General features: G+C 42.9%; 1 protein-coding gene across 2 annotated transcripts; it reads right to left on the bottom strand.

The window, feature by feature from the left end:
• Positions 1 to 620: 620 nt before the first annotated feature.
• On the bottom strand, positions 621 to 16,312 carry fbxw11a (F-box and WD repeat domain containing 11a). 2 transcript variants are annotated; one of them, XM_030104241.1, is made up of 14 exons: positions 16,186 to 16,310; positions 13,929 to 14,033; positions 12,016 to 12,081; positions 10,395 to 10,614; positions 8,466 to 8,652; positions 8,251 to 8,341; positions 7,824 to 7,961; positions 6,548 to 6,666; positions 4,155 to 4,404; positions 3,910 to 4,028; positions 3,096 to 3,206; positions 2,938 to 3,016; positions 2,139 to 2,303; positions 621 to 2,026 (listed from the first exon to the last, which is right to left on the bottom strand). In XM_030104241.1, exons 1-13 carry the CDS (start codon positions 16,222 to 16,224, stop codon positions 2,142 to 2,144), a joined length of 1,686 nt encoding a protein of 561 aa, XP_029960101.1. In that variant the 5' UTR covers positions 16,225 to 16,310; the 3' UTR covers positions 621 to 2,026; positions 2,139 to 2,141. The 2 variants fall into 2 exon arrangements, with proteins under 2 accessions (XP_029960101.1, XP_029960109.1); XM_030104249.1 differs by lacking the exon at positions 13,929 to 14,033 and having other exon boundaries at positions 16,186 to 16,312.
• Between the last annotated feature and the right edge of the window lie 519 nt (positions 16,313 to 16,831).

The raw sequence follows: 16,831 nt of genomic DNA, 5'->3' as shown, positions 1-16,831 counted from the left end.
AACAGGTTGTTTAGACTCCAAACTTGGTTACCCAGCAGTTGAAGTCTCAAAAAAACAGATTGCACTGAAAGGGAAGGATGAGTTTATACTCCCACCTGGTGGCCACACTGAAAACACCCACGTGTCCCTCCTGCTTCATCCAACTTTGGTTCCAGTTACACTGGATTTCATCCCAGCTGGCATTGGGAGAAAGACGGTTACCCCTTAAACAGGTCTCCATCAGAGAGACAAAGACGATGAATGCATCCACACCGATCTAACTAAATACGGATGAATCTATATTTCCAGAAAGCAAACTTTACACTGGAAAGTCTCAATCTTGCAATTGGTGTGTTTACAGTGTGACAAGACAGCTAGTTTGTCATCACGTGTCTTCTCACACTTGGAAATAGAAAACTAAAAAGCTGCACACTAACAGGTTTGACCTATGAATTCAGAGCACGAATGCAGGTCTGATGAGTGAAAAGTATGTCATCCTGAGAGTTTGACTCGAGGTCAGTTAATATAAACCTAGCTGACAAAATAAGCAGTGTGTAACTAAACATTTTAATAAATATCAACCTATCCAAACACACACACACGCACATACACATGCGAACAGATCGACAATTAGACACTCATTCATGTTACAGTTGGCTCAACACTCCACCACTGTCAAGTACTTTATTCACAATAAGATCATTTTCTTTAAAAAATCATTTTTAATATACAACACAATTTTTGACAAGACAACTCCGTTTACAGCTAAATTTGAGCTCTTGAATTCCAGCTTCTCTCATAACCAAAGCAAGCACGTGATGTGGGAGAGAACGATCGAGTGGAAGGGACAGATGAACAAGGGTTAGAGGAAAGAATGAGGGGAAAAAGACAGTGAGAGACAAAGAGAGAGAGAGAAAGGGCCAGGGGGAGAGAAAGAGGACTACGCTTAGTATGACTTTTGTACTAAGAACCAAAATACTCAAATAAATTTAGAAAATAACAGTAATAAAAAAAAACAGTAAGAAAGTAAGAGTTAAAGAGGAGAAAAAAAAAAAGCAGAGGTCTGCCGGGATGCTGTATCCAAGGCAACCTCACATGCATGTCTGTCTGACGCTTCGGCTCTCTTCTGCCATTTCTCACAAAGTCCACATAAACAAACACACTCCCGCAAACTTGAGTGTGTGCACCCCCTTTTTCCAAGTGAATGTGCATCTTTGGGGGCGAGGGAGCAGGGGGGGGGGGGGGGGGGGGGGGGGGGGGAGTGAAGAGAGGGAGAGAGAGAGATAGAGAGAAAGAGTCAGGGAGGAGTGAGAGGGAGTGAGAGGGAGCGGGGACGTTATCCCAAACCCATTTCTCCCTCATTCTCTCCCTCCACCTCCCATCCTTCCCTTCTTCCCTGGAGCCGAGTAAAAAGAGTCTCTGTCTCCCGAATCACAGCTCCGGTCATCCTCTGTCCAACTGTGCCACTGTTCCGTACTGTGTGAGTGTGTGTTTGTGTATGTATGTTTGTGTGTGTGTGTGTGTGTGTGCGTGTGTGTGCGTGTGCGTGAGAGATATTTATAAATATATAACTATTAGCAATCCTGTGTCTGTGGAAAGCTGTTTTGACAGGGGCTGAAAACTGAGGAGCAGAAGCTGCTTTAAGTTTGGATCAAAAGGACAAAAAGCGCTTGTGACTTATTTCAGGTCTAGGTTAATACTGTCAATAGTGTACTTTACAAAAACATAAATTAAGAGTCATAAGGTGAGCTTCTTGGGAGAGTCATGTTGATTCTGTAGTTGGGGAAAACTCAGTGTTGACTGTGTGTGTATGTCTGTAGTGGGAGGCAACGGGCACAAGCTGAAAGTCTGTCAGAACGGCCGGGGTGGGTAGCAGTGGTGGTAGGGTGGCGTGGGGTCGGGGGGGGGGGGGGGGGGGCTGGGTGGGAGATGGACAGAGAGATGACAAGGAGGAAGGAGAAGAGATGGGCTCCTTTCCCTGACAGACGCATCCATCAGCCAATCAGCCCTGGGTTCCTCCAAGAAAGGATGCAGTGGATGGCGCCACCTGAGGAGGAGTCAAGAAAAGAATCAGCGCTGATTCATGGTGCTAACTCAGAATTGTTTTTTTTTTTTAATAAAGAAAAAACATTCCGAACCAGGGTGTATCCCAGCAGTACCTGCTATCTAGAAATATAGGTGTAGGTCCGGGAAGGAGACCGTCCCTCTGACTGGCCGTTGGTTGAGACGTTCAGGAAGTCCCAGATCAGGATGGTGTCGTCGTGAGAACTGCTGATGATCTGAAACTCATCGAACTGCAGGCGGAACACACGGCCGGAGTGCTCCTGAAAACACAGCCAGAGCCGAGCAGTCAGTTTAAAGGGTGAGCATCACTGAAATTTACAGCATTTCCCCAACGTAAACATGCTGCGCACACAGACTTCTTTCTCCCCACACTGCATCAAAAAAATCCCTTGAAATGCCATATGCTGGACCCACTCTGAAATGGATTATGTCGTAGCAAAAGCATTTAGCAGCTTTGATGGAGTTGGCAATTAACCAGTGATGTTGTTACAGTTGGAAATAAGATGTTTGTTGAAAAAAAGTTTCATGGGCAAGAAATGCAACTTCCTAAACAGTCAGCAGAGTCTGTTTCCTGATATTAACAGTTGCCGGTTAGGAGCTATTTGGAGTGCACACAGTGTAGTAAGAGATGAGTCCTCTTTGCTTTTTGATTTGAAAATGGCTATAAGTCAGTTTTTTTGGTCCATTTTTACTAGTATTTTGTGATTAAACCAATATGCAGCTCAACCATCTCCTGTTAGCCCACAGGGCAGGTTGTATTGATGTATCAATAATTAGTTTCAGAGGTGCTGGATGGAAAAAAATCTTAACCAAATGACGCTAGCAATTACTAACATTACATGACTGTGGACATGAATGCTCATCCCTGAGCTGCTGGAACTCAGAGGCACTCACCACTAGAGTACGCAGGCATAATGTGCTGGCAGGGGCTCGTGGGTCCAAGGCTGCTTGCAGGTCCCACACCTTAATTTTCCTGCAAGGGGAGCAGCACAGCATGTTGAAGTGTCGGAATACGAATTCAGTCCTCGTACAGATCTGCTTAGAAGACTCACCCGTCGTAGGCGCCACTGACAATCCTCTTGTTGTCGAAGCGAATGCAGCGCACCAACTCCTCGTGACCTTCCAGCACTCGCAAACACGCCCCACACTCTATGTCCCATAACCTGCAGGAAGAGAACCCTTGGTAAGAACACAGCGATGAAGACACCCGATCATGGCATTTATGGCAAATATTAGAAAACATTTTCACATCAAGTATGAAAGTCATGTTTGTCAAAGTATCTTCTACAACTTAAAAGCAAATGGTTCATAAAGTTGGGCTTCAGGTTTCGTTACAATCTCAAATAAAATTAAATTAAATAGCTCTTTTGGGATGAAAATTGACAGATACCAGGTTTTCTTAGTTAGGGAGTGCAACTGCATCGATAATAGTAATAAAGAAAAGCACAGGTCTTCTTGAATTTAGACAGAGTGAAACCTCTTATCATAGCTTGCAGCTTTGTAATTTGCGCTGAAAATCCCAGCTTTCCTTCACATACACCTCAGATCCAGACAGGAAAAAAGGATGACTTAACAAATGGCAGAATTTTATGAAGCCGGGGAAGGCGGACCAGACCGAGACTGGCTGACCGCTTCTGTACGTGTGTTGGCGTGCCAAGAACACACCATGGTCATTTCATCTGCTGCAGGGGGAGTGACATTTAGAGCTGCACTCGCAAAATACAACCTGTTCACATTTTAAGTTGTTTCACCTTGCACCTGTTACAGCGTCTCCAAAGTGCACATGTCATGATGCCAATGTTAAAGTTACGTTGTTTTTGTTTTTTTTTTTTATTTAAAATCAGATCCACTGAATCTCTTAAGTACCGGATTGTGTTGTCAGATGAGCCGCTGACCACCAGGCGATCTCTGTACTGTAGACACGCGATTCCCCGCTTATGACCATTTAGAGTTCGGACAAACTCACATGTGCTGGTGCTCCATACCTGTAGAGGAAGCAGCACAAAAAAAGCTTCATGAAGCGATGAACTGTATTGAGGGAAGCAGACTTTTACTCACAGGGAGTGGAGTCAAACACTAATCTGTGAAACTACGGAAAAAGTGATTGTCACCTTGATAGTACGGTCCCCTGAGGCGGACACAATGTATTTGTCGTCAAAGTCGACCACGTTGACAGCAGCTCGATGCCCCACCAGGACACGGCGTAGGCCGATGTCAGTCGGCGAAGCCATGTCCCAGACTGCAATCGAACGGTCCTTGGAGCAAGTGACCATCAGGCCGTTGGCGAAGCGCAGGTGGAGAACTGCCTCGTTGTGATGGATCAGTGTGTTCAGTACCTCACCCGTCGTCACCTCCCACACCCTGTGGTGCAGCAGAGGAAGGAGAACCGAGGAAAACAGCAGAGGAGCAGAGAACACAGAGATGGCCGTCAGATCAAAGGTTGGGGCAAAAGTCAGGGGGGGGGGGGGGGGGGGGAGAAAAAAAATACAGGGAGACAAGAATAAAAGATAGGAATGTTAAGGGAGCAGTGCCAAACGAGCAGGGAGGATAACAAAAGGGTGAGAATTGCGGAAAATGATAGGAGGAAGAGGTTCGTAGGAAAGAAAAATGAGATGGGCACACGAGAAAGAAAGATCAGGAAGAACCGGGACATGGAAAAGACATGTAATGAAAGAAGAGGAAAAGGAAAACAATGGAGACACAGGGGAGAATTTTTGCTCTATTGGTTCCACAATGCAGAACAACTCAGTCCGCACATGTGTGCACACTGAGGTCACATGCACACGCACAAGTGCCTGTTAAGAACATGTTGCTGAACTGCACCGCTGGGCACTTAAGAGGCAAATGCAAAACACATTGGAAAAGATGACAACCAAACCTACAAACAAAGTGCCTGTCAAGCTGTTACTAAGGAAGTGAAATCACATTTTCCTTGGACATGGACCAGCAAGTACGCCTGAAGTGTGAAGTAATAAGAGAATTAATGTTGAGCTTCTGTGTGCAGTAGCCAAACAAGTGTCAACATACGCACACATGCCAGGCCTTAAAACATCTGCAATAAAACAGATCCCTTTATCTGTGGCGCTGACAGTAAATCTAAGTCATAATAAATAACAAACTTAATTACTTTTATTACAACTTTTAGTTGATTTAATGATAGACCACAAGGAGCAGAAAGCAGCAGATGCGGGTGTGCTGCTTCAGTCTGCAAAACAGACAATGGCATACAGCATGTGAAACGGTACACTTACGGCGCAGAGCACGACATCCTGAACTATGTGAAGCGCAATGAGGTTTAGACAACTGCTGTTTTGAAATGGCAGCATTCTTACATATGGTAGTAATCACACTGAAAACTGACTGTATTTAAGTAAGAAGTGTGCAAAGTACGGCAACAGCACTACTGCATTTTCAGCTGTGGCTTGTGGCAAATTCTAAAATCATAAAGGAATAAAACCCAGTGCACAGAAATGATAAATACATTTCTCAACAAATAAAAAGCTAAATAACCAAAAATGTTGTTGCTGGTGACCAAAATTTGCATGATTCAGTGACACACTTCACTTCTAGTGAGCGTCCCTGCTGTTTGTATGTTTTTCTGTCGGTGAAAAACAGTTTGCGCACCCATGACTTATATGAACTGCCCTCTATCAGTGTTAAGCAGACATGCATGAGAGACTATGTTTGGAGTTGAAAGAAGGTTTTGAACAGCAGCTGTTTACTGCTGATAAGAAAACAAGTCATCTGTAGTTTTAGTGTATTTGTCTGTGAGCCGTTTTAAAATTCAATGCTTAATGGGGACACAGCACTACATTTTTAACACCAGATAAAACCAAAAATATATTATGCGTGTTGTTCCAAATCACTCCTGTTCAATGAGGGCTGACTACAGTAAAAATCCAAACCAGCTGTACACGCTCTCAAAGAGGAGTTGATTTTGTTGAAAACCTCATTGAATACAGGTGTAATTTATAGCCTTTTGGGCTCATTACTTCAAAGTACTGCTCACTCGGCCAACTTCTTATCAAAAACGACTCCACCTAATGGGTGGTAACAGTATTTACAAGTTTTCAAATACATACTGAAGTCCCCTGCATTTGGAAGGAAATCATGAGATGCCTCTCGATCAATATTATGAAAAGCTTGCAAAGTAAAAGTGTAAAAATATCTGACAAAACAATTCACTAAAAAGTTGATCGCGTTTTGTAAGCTAACAGTGGTAATTTAAGGGCACTGTTAAAAATGTTGACGCCCACAGCTTTTAATAGTGTCACGATTCATATGGCAACGTTACAGAAACATTTCAGGTTCGATCTTTGTAAAAGTTACGTGTTCCAACGTGTCTCTGAGCTGATAAAGCAGAAAAGGGCATCAACTGAACGCACCGCTGCTTTGCAACCTATTCATCAACGAGGAGGAGCAGCCTTCCACTGAATGCTTTGAAACACTGTTAAATGCCGCTTTAGGTCGTTGTTTGAATTAAGTGTGCCGACGTGTTTCGTACCTGACAGTCGAGTCAGAACTCCCGGTGACAATGACCCTTTCGTCATACTGAAGACACAATACTGAGCCTGTGTGACCGGTCAATATCTTCAGACACTCCAGAGACTGCTTGTCCCAGATCTAAAAGGAGGATGAGGAGAATGGTGAACATGAGCAAAAACCCAGGGAGAGATTTTAACGGAGGAAGACAGAGAGAAAGTGGAAGAATAAGTGGATTTTCAAAAGGATGCAGATTTGGGTCAAGCTAAGAATGGCCTATTATCACAGCGGTGCTCATGCACTGTTCATGCCCCATTTCCCTACTGCTGTGCTGAGCTCCAAGCCTCCATAAGGAGCATTCAGCTCTTCCCGGGTGTGCAGCAGCCTCCTCAACAATAACAAGACAAATCTGTTCTTCACCTCCCTCTTTTCAACCCCTCCTCATCATCATCTTCTTCTCCTCTCCCAGGCCAGACAGATAAGTGGAACACACAACAAGCCTGGTGCTGAGCCCTTTTATCCCATAATTCACTTGTGCTTGGTCCCAGTGTTTGCTGGTTCAACCCAGCGCAACACACAATAGGACAATAAACCACTGAGTCACAAGCCAAAAAAAAAAAAAAAAAAAGATATTCAATTGCACGTTGGAAGAAGAAACAACCACACACAGTAGATGTCTTTCCCCCGGCAAAAACTTTTTGACTACCTTGTTTAAAAACAAATGCAATCAATTTTACTTTTACATATCATGTTTTCAGGGATTCACCCTTACAGTCCAGTTTTGATGCTCATGCTAATTGTCTCACTGAGCTTTCACTGCTTCATCATTCATCTCTCAGCTTGGGTCTCAGTGTTACTGAAACACTGGAATACTGACAAAATGAACCAGACAGTTGTCACTGATGGAAACTGACGTTAAAGGTATTCATTGGCAATTTTACACTTTGAATTATTCGCACACGGGCTGGAATCGAGTCTCTGGCTGCACAGGTCTAACCTGTAAATCATATATTTGAACCCCCTAGCTTATAATGACGCTTCATAGTAGTGCACAACAGAACAGCTGCAGTTATCCCTTAGTAGACTGTGAGTACAACATTTGTTCTGAAATACTGACACTAATGTCCATACACAGTTTGTAAAAAAAAACAAAAAAAAAAAACTTAAGTTTCTCTCGATAAGAACTTGTTAGAAAAGCTTTAATGAATCACCTGCTGTAACGCCTTTTACATGTAGTTCAGCTGACTGAACACGCCCTGAGACTGTTCAAGATGTTTAAGCCTTTGAAACAGCCATACCTTGATGGAATTGTCCCTAAGGCCACTGATGATCTTATCGTCGTCGTACTGCAGGCAGTAAACACCTTTACTGTTTTCTGAGCGACACTGAATCCTCTGCAAGTTGTGTCTGCCACATCGCCAATTAGCCTCAATAGTCTGTTGGGAATACAAAGAAACAAATCAGAAACACCAACAACAATGGAGCCATGAGATCACATCAGACCAAGTGGGAAGTGGCTGTGACCTTAATGAGATTGTCATATGTCAACATTTTTTTTCTTTTTCGAGTCACCCATGCTAATTTGCAGCATGAATTCTCAGTGTGAAAAATCAAAAACATCTCATTTAAAATGATTTTTTAATAACTTTTTAAATAGTAATGTGAAAAGTAGTTTTGACAACTGTTCATTTGTACTTGACAGCCCATTCGGCGGTTGTGCCTTACCTCTATGTCTTGAATGATCTTGGGATAAAGGGAGTGATAATAGGAGTTGGGTGGAACTTCTGACGTGCGGTTTTTGAACAAATATTTCTCCCTGAGGGAAGAAAAACAAAACAATGGTGAATGTTTTTTGTCTTCACTGGGATCATTTCTTTCTTCCAGCTTCAGAGCTTCAGGTGATTTCGTGGCTTAATGAACGAGTGCGAATGCTTTCTCACCACTGGTGTCTCTCTGACAGGCCTTTCCAGAGAGGGTCAGTTCGGACCATGCGTTCAATGAGCTTCTTCCACAGCATACCCTCAGAGATGACCCTCTGCCATTCCTTACACACCAGCTCCGCCGAGCACAGCGAGCGCGCGTCCAGGAACGACAGGATGTTCTCCGCTATGTGATCCAGGCCTTGGGCTAGTGAGAGACCGAGAAGAAACTGTGAGTGTGTGCAATAAAATCAGTATGATTTCATCTGCTCTGTTCATCTCTAAGTCTTCATATTTGCTTAATAGGATTAGTCAAGGTGGCCGTTGGTACAAATATAACACAGTGGGGTTTTTAAATGAACCCAAAAAGGTAAGGTCATTCTGTATTTTAGTTTAATGTTCAGCTTCTGCAAAGATGCCAAGTTCTACATGATTGCTAAATGGGGGATACAAAACATGCTGGACGTTATCTGCTCATGCCTGACTGAGCCAGTCAAACAGCAAGTGCAAGTAATGATTGATGACTTTGTGCCGGGAAGCCTGCTCCAGGTGCTGGATATAGTTAACAAGCCCGTTTGAAGGCTCAAAATGCATCTCAACTGCTCCGAGTGGCAGCGAGGTCAATGTGTTATGGGAGGAGCAGGAGGAGGCTGACAATGTAACAAAGACCATCTGAGATGCTTGGGAAAGTTGCACTCCAAAGCATGTGCTTGCAACACATATGTGCCTGGATTTATTAATGGAAAGAACAGTTACTTAATTCTATGTGTTTATCTTTATCTTAGATTTAGTTATAAAAACATTTTACTTGAAAAATACCCCCAAACATAAGCTGTCTGAAAAGTTGGCCTGTCTTATATTAAGACTAAAGCTGGGCAATATGTAGATATTTACAGTATATTGCGATTTTTCTCAATTTCAATATAGGAAAATATAGTATTTTTTTTACATGGATATAGCTGTATGCTTCATGCTCCGCCCTGAAGCCTCTTCCACTCTCACAGTCCTGCCCTCACCTGCACTAACGGCTCGCTAAAGTCTCAAGTTTGCAGAAAGACATAACACCGAGATGGACAAAAGATGACGTAAAAGGAGGAACTGGTAAGGGGGAAAAAAGGCACAACGGCTCAATGACAGAGATGGTTCAGATTTCACCCATCTGTGAAACAGTCTGCAGAGAATGCAAAAAAAAAAACTTTTTGACCAAAAGCTCAAGCGGGACAAACTGATTCCACCACCTCCTGAAGGGAGTGTGCCCTTAATGTTTTCTGTCATTGTGCTCAGCTCAGCCTCAGAAAAACACCGCTTTAAAAGATGAATATGAACACATGAGTGAATATTTTACACAAGGACAAACATATGGTCTGTGGGTCAAACCCAGCTAGCCATCGGGTCCACCCTGTGAGATGACAGCGCAAATGCACAGAGTCAAGTCACTGTTCCATTTTTATTTGAAGCAGATTTGATAGAGACATTTCACTGTATTTTGCACCAGGATACATCAATCGAAATTGGCATGATGTCGTTTCACTAGTCTGACCCTCTCTAGCTTGTCACTGAACTAAAATGAGTTTGACCCCACTGGATTGAACCCTACAAACAAAACTGTTAGTTACTTTGAATCAAAATTGTCTCTGTGGTGAAGCTTTGAGAGGAAAAAAAAAATTGAGCTGGTATGGCATATTACCACTTTGTGAAAACATATGGATATGAATTTTGGGCTACAACGCCCAGCCCTGATTTGTTACCATATGAACATGGTTTATTATTATTATTATTTTTTTTTTAATGCTAGTTCAAATTATCCAATTATTATTGTTAAAAGACACAATGACACTCACCAACTGGCAAACAGTAATCAGCCACCCAACAGTTATGAAGGACTATCATTATGCTGGACTTGCCGATGCTAAATGCCACATTAGCGTTATGTTGGAGCTGTGCGAGTACCTGGCAGCGCAGTGATGAAATCCCTCTGCAGCATGGGTTTGAGGTAGGAGTTGATGTGGCCGTGCTGGTAGTGGCACATACGGGAAATCAAGCGCTCGACGAACTCCACCTGGTCGGCCTCCGACCACTGGTCAAACAGGGCGATGCAGTGCTCCTTCTCCTTCTCATAGTTCCCCTCCGACGGACGTTTGCGGGACCCAACGACAGGGCCGTTACTAAGCTGTAAAGTTCGACAAGACTAATGTTTTACATTCTGTCAAGAAGCAGTGTATTTACTTATTGAAAAGCAATGTGATTCAGTGGGATGACTGTAGCTGAAAGATTCAAAACCATTCTATGAAAATAATGAAATTAATTTCACTGTTGCATAAAGTTTCAAAACTAAATCATTGCTGATTAATAAAAATTACATTATTATATAGTTTGACCTAAACGTTATCATTAGGCATACTGTATTTTAACAAAAGGAACATGGGGGAGAAAACAGTCCGTGTCTTAAATATTGTGAAGGTTTCTGCACACATAAGGTTAAAAAAAAAAAGTGTTTATTTTTCTAGTCACACTCAAATGTCTCAAATGATATTATAGATTTTCACTGACTGTCAGTCACAGCATGCCTTTACAATGGAATGTCTTTTTTCTGCATTTGCATATAACAATTCTAACAGCTTTCTTTATTTATGCCAATAACGGATGTGTTACATTTTTCTCTGTCTTCTGGAGTTCTAATCGTATTCCATGATTTATCACATGTATGATCTCCGATGATCAATCATGAGAAATGCTCCTTTATACCAGTGGTTTCCAATTCAGGGCCCACGGCCTCTTTGGGGCCTTGTGGCTTTTGCTTGCATAGTGGTTGTCAAAATAAGATTTTACATAAGAAAACCAAAATAAGACACTTTTGAAATCTAGAGCAGACTAGTAGAACTGTCCGGTGATTTTGAGAAGTTCTTTTGTATGTCAGTGAGAGTGCACACCACAGTTTGCTTGACAGTAACGTTTTGGCTGATCAGAGATGGGGTTCAGAGTCTTTCTTAAGATAACACTGCGAGACTCCAAGGAAAAACAAAAAGGAGTGATGGCAAGATAAAGCTTGTTGAAACCCTGAAGCCACAAACACACATCACTCACAAACATGCTCGACTTTCTGAGGCTTCAGATACACTCAGCCCCCCTGCTGGTCAAATACTGCCCAACAGCAATATAGATTTCATCCAATTCATCTTATTAAAGGCACTTCCTGTATCATTTGTGCATTCATCCATAACAATTCTTTTTTGGTTTAGTACATTATGGCTATGTAACAGGATGATACAATGAAATATAATATCATGTTAGTAATTATAATGTTTGAAAACAGTTATTCAAATTAACTATTTAAAGGGCAGGCAATGCACTTGCTAACATGAAGAGCACAAGAGACGGTTCAACAATGATTGAAATGTCAATATAAAACATGTTGTGACTTAACGTGTGTGCTTGTATCTTCAAACTGGCAATATTTTAGAAATTAATTTGCCTTCAAGCCAGCTAAAGCTTTAACCGCTGCACAGAAGTAGAAAACAGTCATCACAACATCAAAATATTTGAGATACTGGGGTTTACAACAGATGCACACCTTGAGAACTGTGTTCTTCTTTGGCGACAGGTCGTCGAGGTTCGGCGACTCCATCCCTGATGTGTTCTGTGAATAAAGGACAAAACACACAGAAGGTGCCGGTCAGCGTCTCCTCGTCACCCACTCGAGTGTTACGGGCATCGTGAGAGCCAGGAGCAGCGGCGTGGATAGCGCTCAACACAAGAGTGCCACAGTCACAGCCAAGGGAGAGTCGTCATCAAGACTTCCGAGTCGTGCGCGCACAAACAGCCGTGCTTACAAACACACAAACGGCTACAGAGAGAAAAACTGTAGAACAAAAGGCTGCTGGCTTGTCTGTGATGTGGGTTAAGTAGTCTGGACAGGAAATTAAAGTGCAAAAACTCAGGTATGTCACCGGCACCAACCGGCTGCAATGAAACCGACGCATTTACAGAGAACGCTGAGGCATCCCGATCCCATTTTCTGTGTATTTGCCAAAAAAAAAAAAAAAAAAAAAAAAAAAAAAACACGCTATAAGGATATGAAACATGTGCAATACTTCACATATTGAGCATGACAGTTACTCATCACTGTATAAGTCATTCATATTGTGTCCCAATGTTTTCCAACAACTGGAAAATATTTCCTTGGTTTTCTCAGACAGAACATGACCTAACACCATCACTGATGACTAAAAAACAAACACAGAGACACACACTCTACTCTTAGAATTGATTACACTAACATGAAGTATTTTAATACACTGAAATAGAATAAAGGGCAACACTGAATAACAAACATTTCTCAAACAGACAGTACACTAAACAAACACAAAGGCATAGCCAGGCAACTCACTGCTACAACTAAAACATCAATGCATAGATAAAATGGTACAGGTTTATTCATCTGAAAAAACTAAGACGCATAAGGCCTAAGGCCTGTCACAAAAAAGAGGAAAAGTGGAACGACTGTACATCTGAATGGTGCAACGATACCTGAGCCAAGGTCAGTCCCTGAAAACAGCTATGATTGCAGAAAAGCCGAACTAGACTCCAGTTGTTACACCATACTGTGAAAATTAAAGCCTTTGAGGTTTAACTAGTGACTTTGAGAGCATTATAACTAAGCTGTCGTCATTTATTTGTTCTCTTCAACCCAAACGTCTTAATTAGTTCCCTGGAAAAAAAAAAAGAAGAGCTTTTCCAGGTTTATTTGCTTCAAAAAATTTAACTCGATGTTCACTTTACATGTAGAAAGAAACCAACAGAACTTATCAGTGGTTGTCATCAAAACAACCACACATACAAAACGTCCAGTAATGCGACCAAAACACACAGGACAAGAAGTCAAAATGGCCTTGCTGGTTTTGGTGATCATGCAGAGCAGAAGATAAAAATGTTAGGAGAAATAATACAGACTCGATTAAGCCAGGCAGGCAAGCAAGCAAGCAAGCATGTAGCCTCTCAGAGCTTGAAGGAAGACCCCCCACCTCGGCCCTCACACCTCCAGGTAGAAGAGGAGAAAGTGCTACTCCTCAATGCATGGTAATCCTCTGGTACCTCCCATGTCCTTCACTACTCATTTCAAAGTTGAGTATTCAAACTAAATAGTGAATCCATTAGTACTGACTTCCATTGCACTATGACTTTTGATGAGTTCACAGTGCTGTGATTTGACAAGATCCGACAAAAGTCAATTAGCTTGTAAGTTGAAACTTTCAAGCAGAAAGAATTTAAGGATGCACCAGAGAACAACCAGAGAGCAGAGAGCTTCCAACAGGGAGGAAAGGACAACGAAAGGTGAGCAGGTAGGAGGGTGAGAGGGTGAGCCGGTGCACTCTCTGACACCGAGGTGGCATGAGTGGGTGAAGAAAAGTGATGGGTGGGGAGATGGAGAGGGAGGAAGGGAGAGGAGGAGGAGGAGCAGCAGAATTAAGAGGAGAGAGGCAGAACCTGGTTGTGAGCCCGGGTGGAGGGGATGCTCTGCAGGCACCTGAGTGCACACAAACTCTCAGCCACCGAGGAGCAGCCCAGCCAGAGAGAGCGAGGCACAGAGCACTGTGTGAAAGAGAGAGAGGAAGGGAGGAAGGGAGGAGGAGAACGAAGTGGACAGGGTGAGGGAGGAAGAGAAAGGGAAGAGCAAGAGACCAGAGATGGGAAGTAAAGGAAAAGAGGAGGGGGGCAGGTTTGATGAGGGGAAGTTGCAAGGACGTAACCAAAAGAGATGCATGAGTGTTGGTGAATGGACAGATGAGTAAAAGTGGAGGGGATTTGGTGAGGAATAGGATCAGTGGAGTGTGGTTTACGTAATAACAGAAATAATGGAGAAACAAACAAGGTTTGATTTAAAATTGAGAGGTGAGTGCATAACCATCAAAAGGTGAAGAGAGAAGAAGGGAGGAGGTGGGGGGATAGTGAGGGGAAAAACCAGTATTAGAGCTACACACATTGGCACAGTGAGCGCAAGAACACACACTCCGTCACACACAAGATACAGACTGGTAAACATACACACAGAAGCATTATTAAACATGAACTGGGTGGGGATAGGTAGAGGACATGGAGGGGCAATGGGATTATTGAGTCAATTATTGTCCTATCTGGACAGATACCCCAACCACTGTTCTGCCATCCCCACTCTCATGAGTGGTTAGTGAATAACACTGGAACATAAAATCAAATCAAATACTCAGACACAACCCACACGGAATTCGACATTTGGTGTGCACCTGTGCAACTTCAGAGAAGTTTATCAATTTTGATATGAATAATCCTGTCTCTGTGAACAGAACACTTTTAGAAAACGTGGCTCCACTGATTTCGTGTAATCACTCAGCACTATTAGTAATGGCACATTTGTAAATCATGTGGTAAAAATATAATTTAAAAGAACAGAACTCATAATAAGTGACTGACATTGTACATAAGTCTGGTTGGCTTATAACAGACTGCAAAACTAATGTCAGTATGACTGTGATAAGTTACTTTGAACAGTCTAAAGACATTTTCCAACGTTCAACCCATGGAAATAAACCTCTCCCTCACAGGATTGGTTTACAAAAAAATGTTAAACATATAACAATGCTCTTCTCTAGGAGTACCTGGGGTGTTGAAAGCAGCGCCTGGTGTGTTTATCAGACTAACTGAAAGCTGTGCCGAAATTGTGATTATCTTCAAACGGAGTGTGAAATATGGAGACCTCAAAAGCTTCAGTTCACCCCGACAACTTTATCTGTCTGCTCTTATCATCTATTTGACGCCTGAATGACGACCACTTTGACCCCCGTGGTGTTAAAGTTAGCTTTTAGTGAGCTAACGTTAGCTCCATTGCTTAGCTTATCGGAGCAGTCGATCGTTCAACATGGAACAAGGAAGCTTATAAATAAATCTAATTGTATATAAAGGGTAGCGGTTATATATTTTATATCTTACTTTCACTTCGATATACAAAGTAATATTGACCTGAAGAGTTGTTTCCTTTGTTGATGAGATAACTGTCAAGTGTAACTAGCACATTTAGCATGCTAGCCTAAGAGCTAATTGCTAACGCTAATGGTGCTTACGCTGTGTGAATGAAGAAGCAACACTTCCTTCTACGCACTTTAAAAATATAAACACACGAGGAGCGCGTTGATGGCATTCCGGCTAGTTTTACTTATAAAGTGAAATGGCTTTGACTGTACTATACTTTTATAACCGTGTACGTTGTCTGGCCACAAAGCCAATAATAAACGATTGCTGCCGTACATTTTCGTGCCTCATCGCCAGTGTTAGCTGCACGTTAGCTGAGCATCAGACAAGGCCCAGTTAAAGTGGCGCAGCGTCACCGCAGTGAACGCTACCCCGACAATCCTCGGCTGTCTTCGGCCGACGGCTGAACATCAACCGGTTCATTCCCCCGACATTTACAATTTCCTAGACACACAGCGTTTGTTTGAGGAACAACAGACGATATTGTCTTGGTCTTTCTTATCAATTCAAATAGCATTCGGGGCATTCTCAGTGAAATGTATCGATAATTTCAGGCCCTCCCTCTGATTTCTGGTCCCCCCCCCCCCCTCCTCCCCTCCTCCTCCTTTCTCCTCCACCGCAACGACAAGCCGCTTCAGCCCGTTCCTGCCGTCGAATCGAGTCTCGGCGCTTTTTCCCCACAAAACACTCACAGTAATAAAGTCGCGTAGTCCGAGTGCCATATTGGAAAATACCTTACCATCAGTTCCACCGTTTTGTCATCTATCTCCGGCTCCATGTTGACGATCCCCCCCGAAACTCGCTATGAAAATGGAAACCCAGCCCTGCGTCGGCGGCCCGCAAATTCAGAGACGTCATTCACTCGGCTCAGCCACACAGCTCCGGTAGGGCAGTGTCAGAGCGGTGGGTGGGGGGAGAGAACGCCCATGCAGCCTGAACGACTGCTGATTGGTCAGATTTCGTCTTAGGAGGCGGGGCTTCGACGCTTTGCTTTTTATTGATTGGCCCTCCGTGCTACCAAGGCTTCCCCGGTGACTCCCCCAAACAAAAAGGCAAATGGATGAAGATGCTGTTGCTATCCTGAAGAGGAATACACTAAGGCAAAATCAATCATCCGCATAGCTTTGCTATACGAGATGCTGCAGGGTGTTCGCAGTTTTATTGTGCTACTTGTGATGAACATTTGTTTTAAACATAGGGACATTCTATACAGCAATTATATTAGATTCACTGCTGCTTAATGTTGTAATGTTGGCACAAAATATGCTTCGATTTAAAAAGGCTATTTTATGAATACATTTCCTTTCAAAGAATCATTCAGGCAAAACCCACAGGGTCATGAATGGTTAAAAAGAATGCAACTGAATACGAAGCGGGTTTGTCAT

The sequence above is a fragment of the Salarias fasciatus genome, chromosome 2 (genome assembly GCF_902148845.1).
Source record: "Salarias fasciatus chromosome 2, fSalaFa1.1, whole genome shotgun sequence".
NCBI classification, from domain to species: Eukaryota; Metazoa; Chordata; class Actinopteri; order Blenniiformes; family Blenniidae; genus Salarias; species Salarias fasciatus.
This window is presented reverse-complemented; position numbering and strand designations above follow the sequence as displayed.

Excerpts from the sequence above, each read along its gene's own strand:
- fbxw11a (XM_030104241.1), bottom strand. The coding sequence starts at position 16,224 with ATGGAGCCGGAGATAGATGACAAAACGGTGGAACTGATG. Across the intron at positions 7,962-8,250 it reads AGATCATTCAAGACATAGAG|ACTATTGAGGCTAATTGGCG; the intron begins GTAAGGCACAAC and ends TATTCCCAACAG. Across the intron at positions 4,029-4,154 it reads CAGGGGACCGTACTATCAAG|GTATGGAGCACCAGCACATG; the intron begins GTGACAATCACT and ends CTTCCTCTACAG.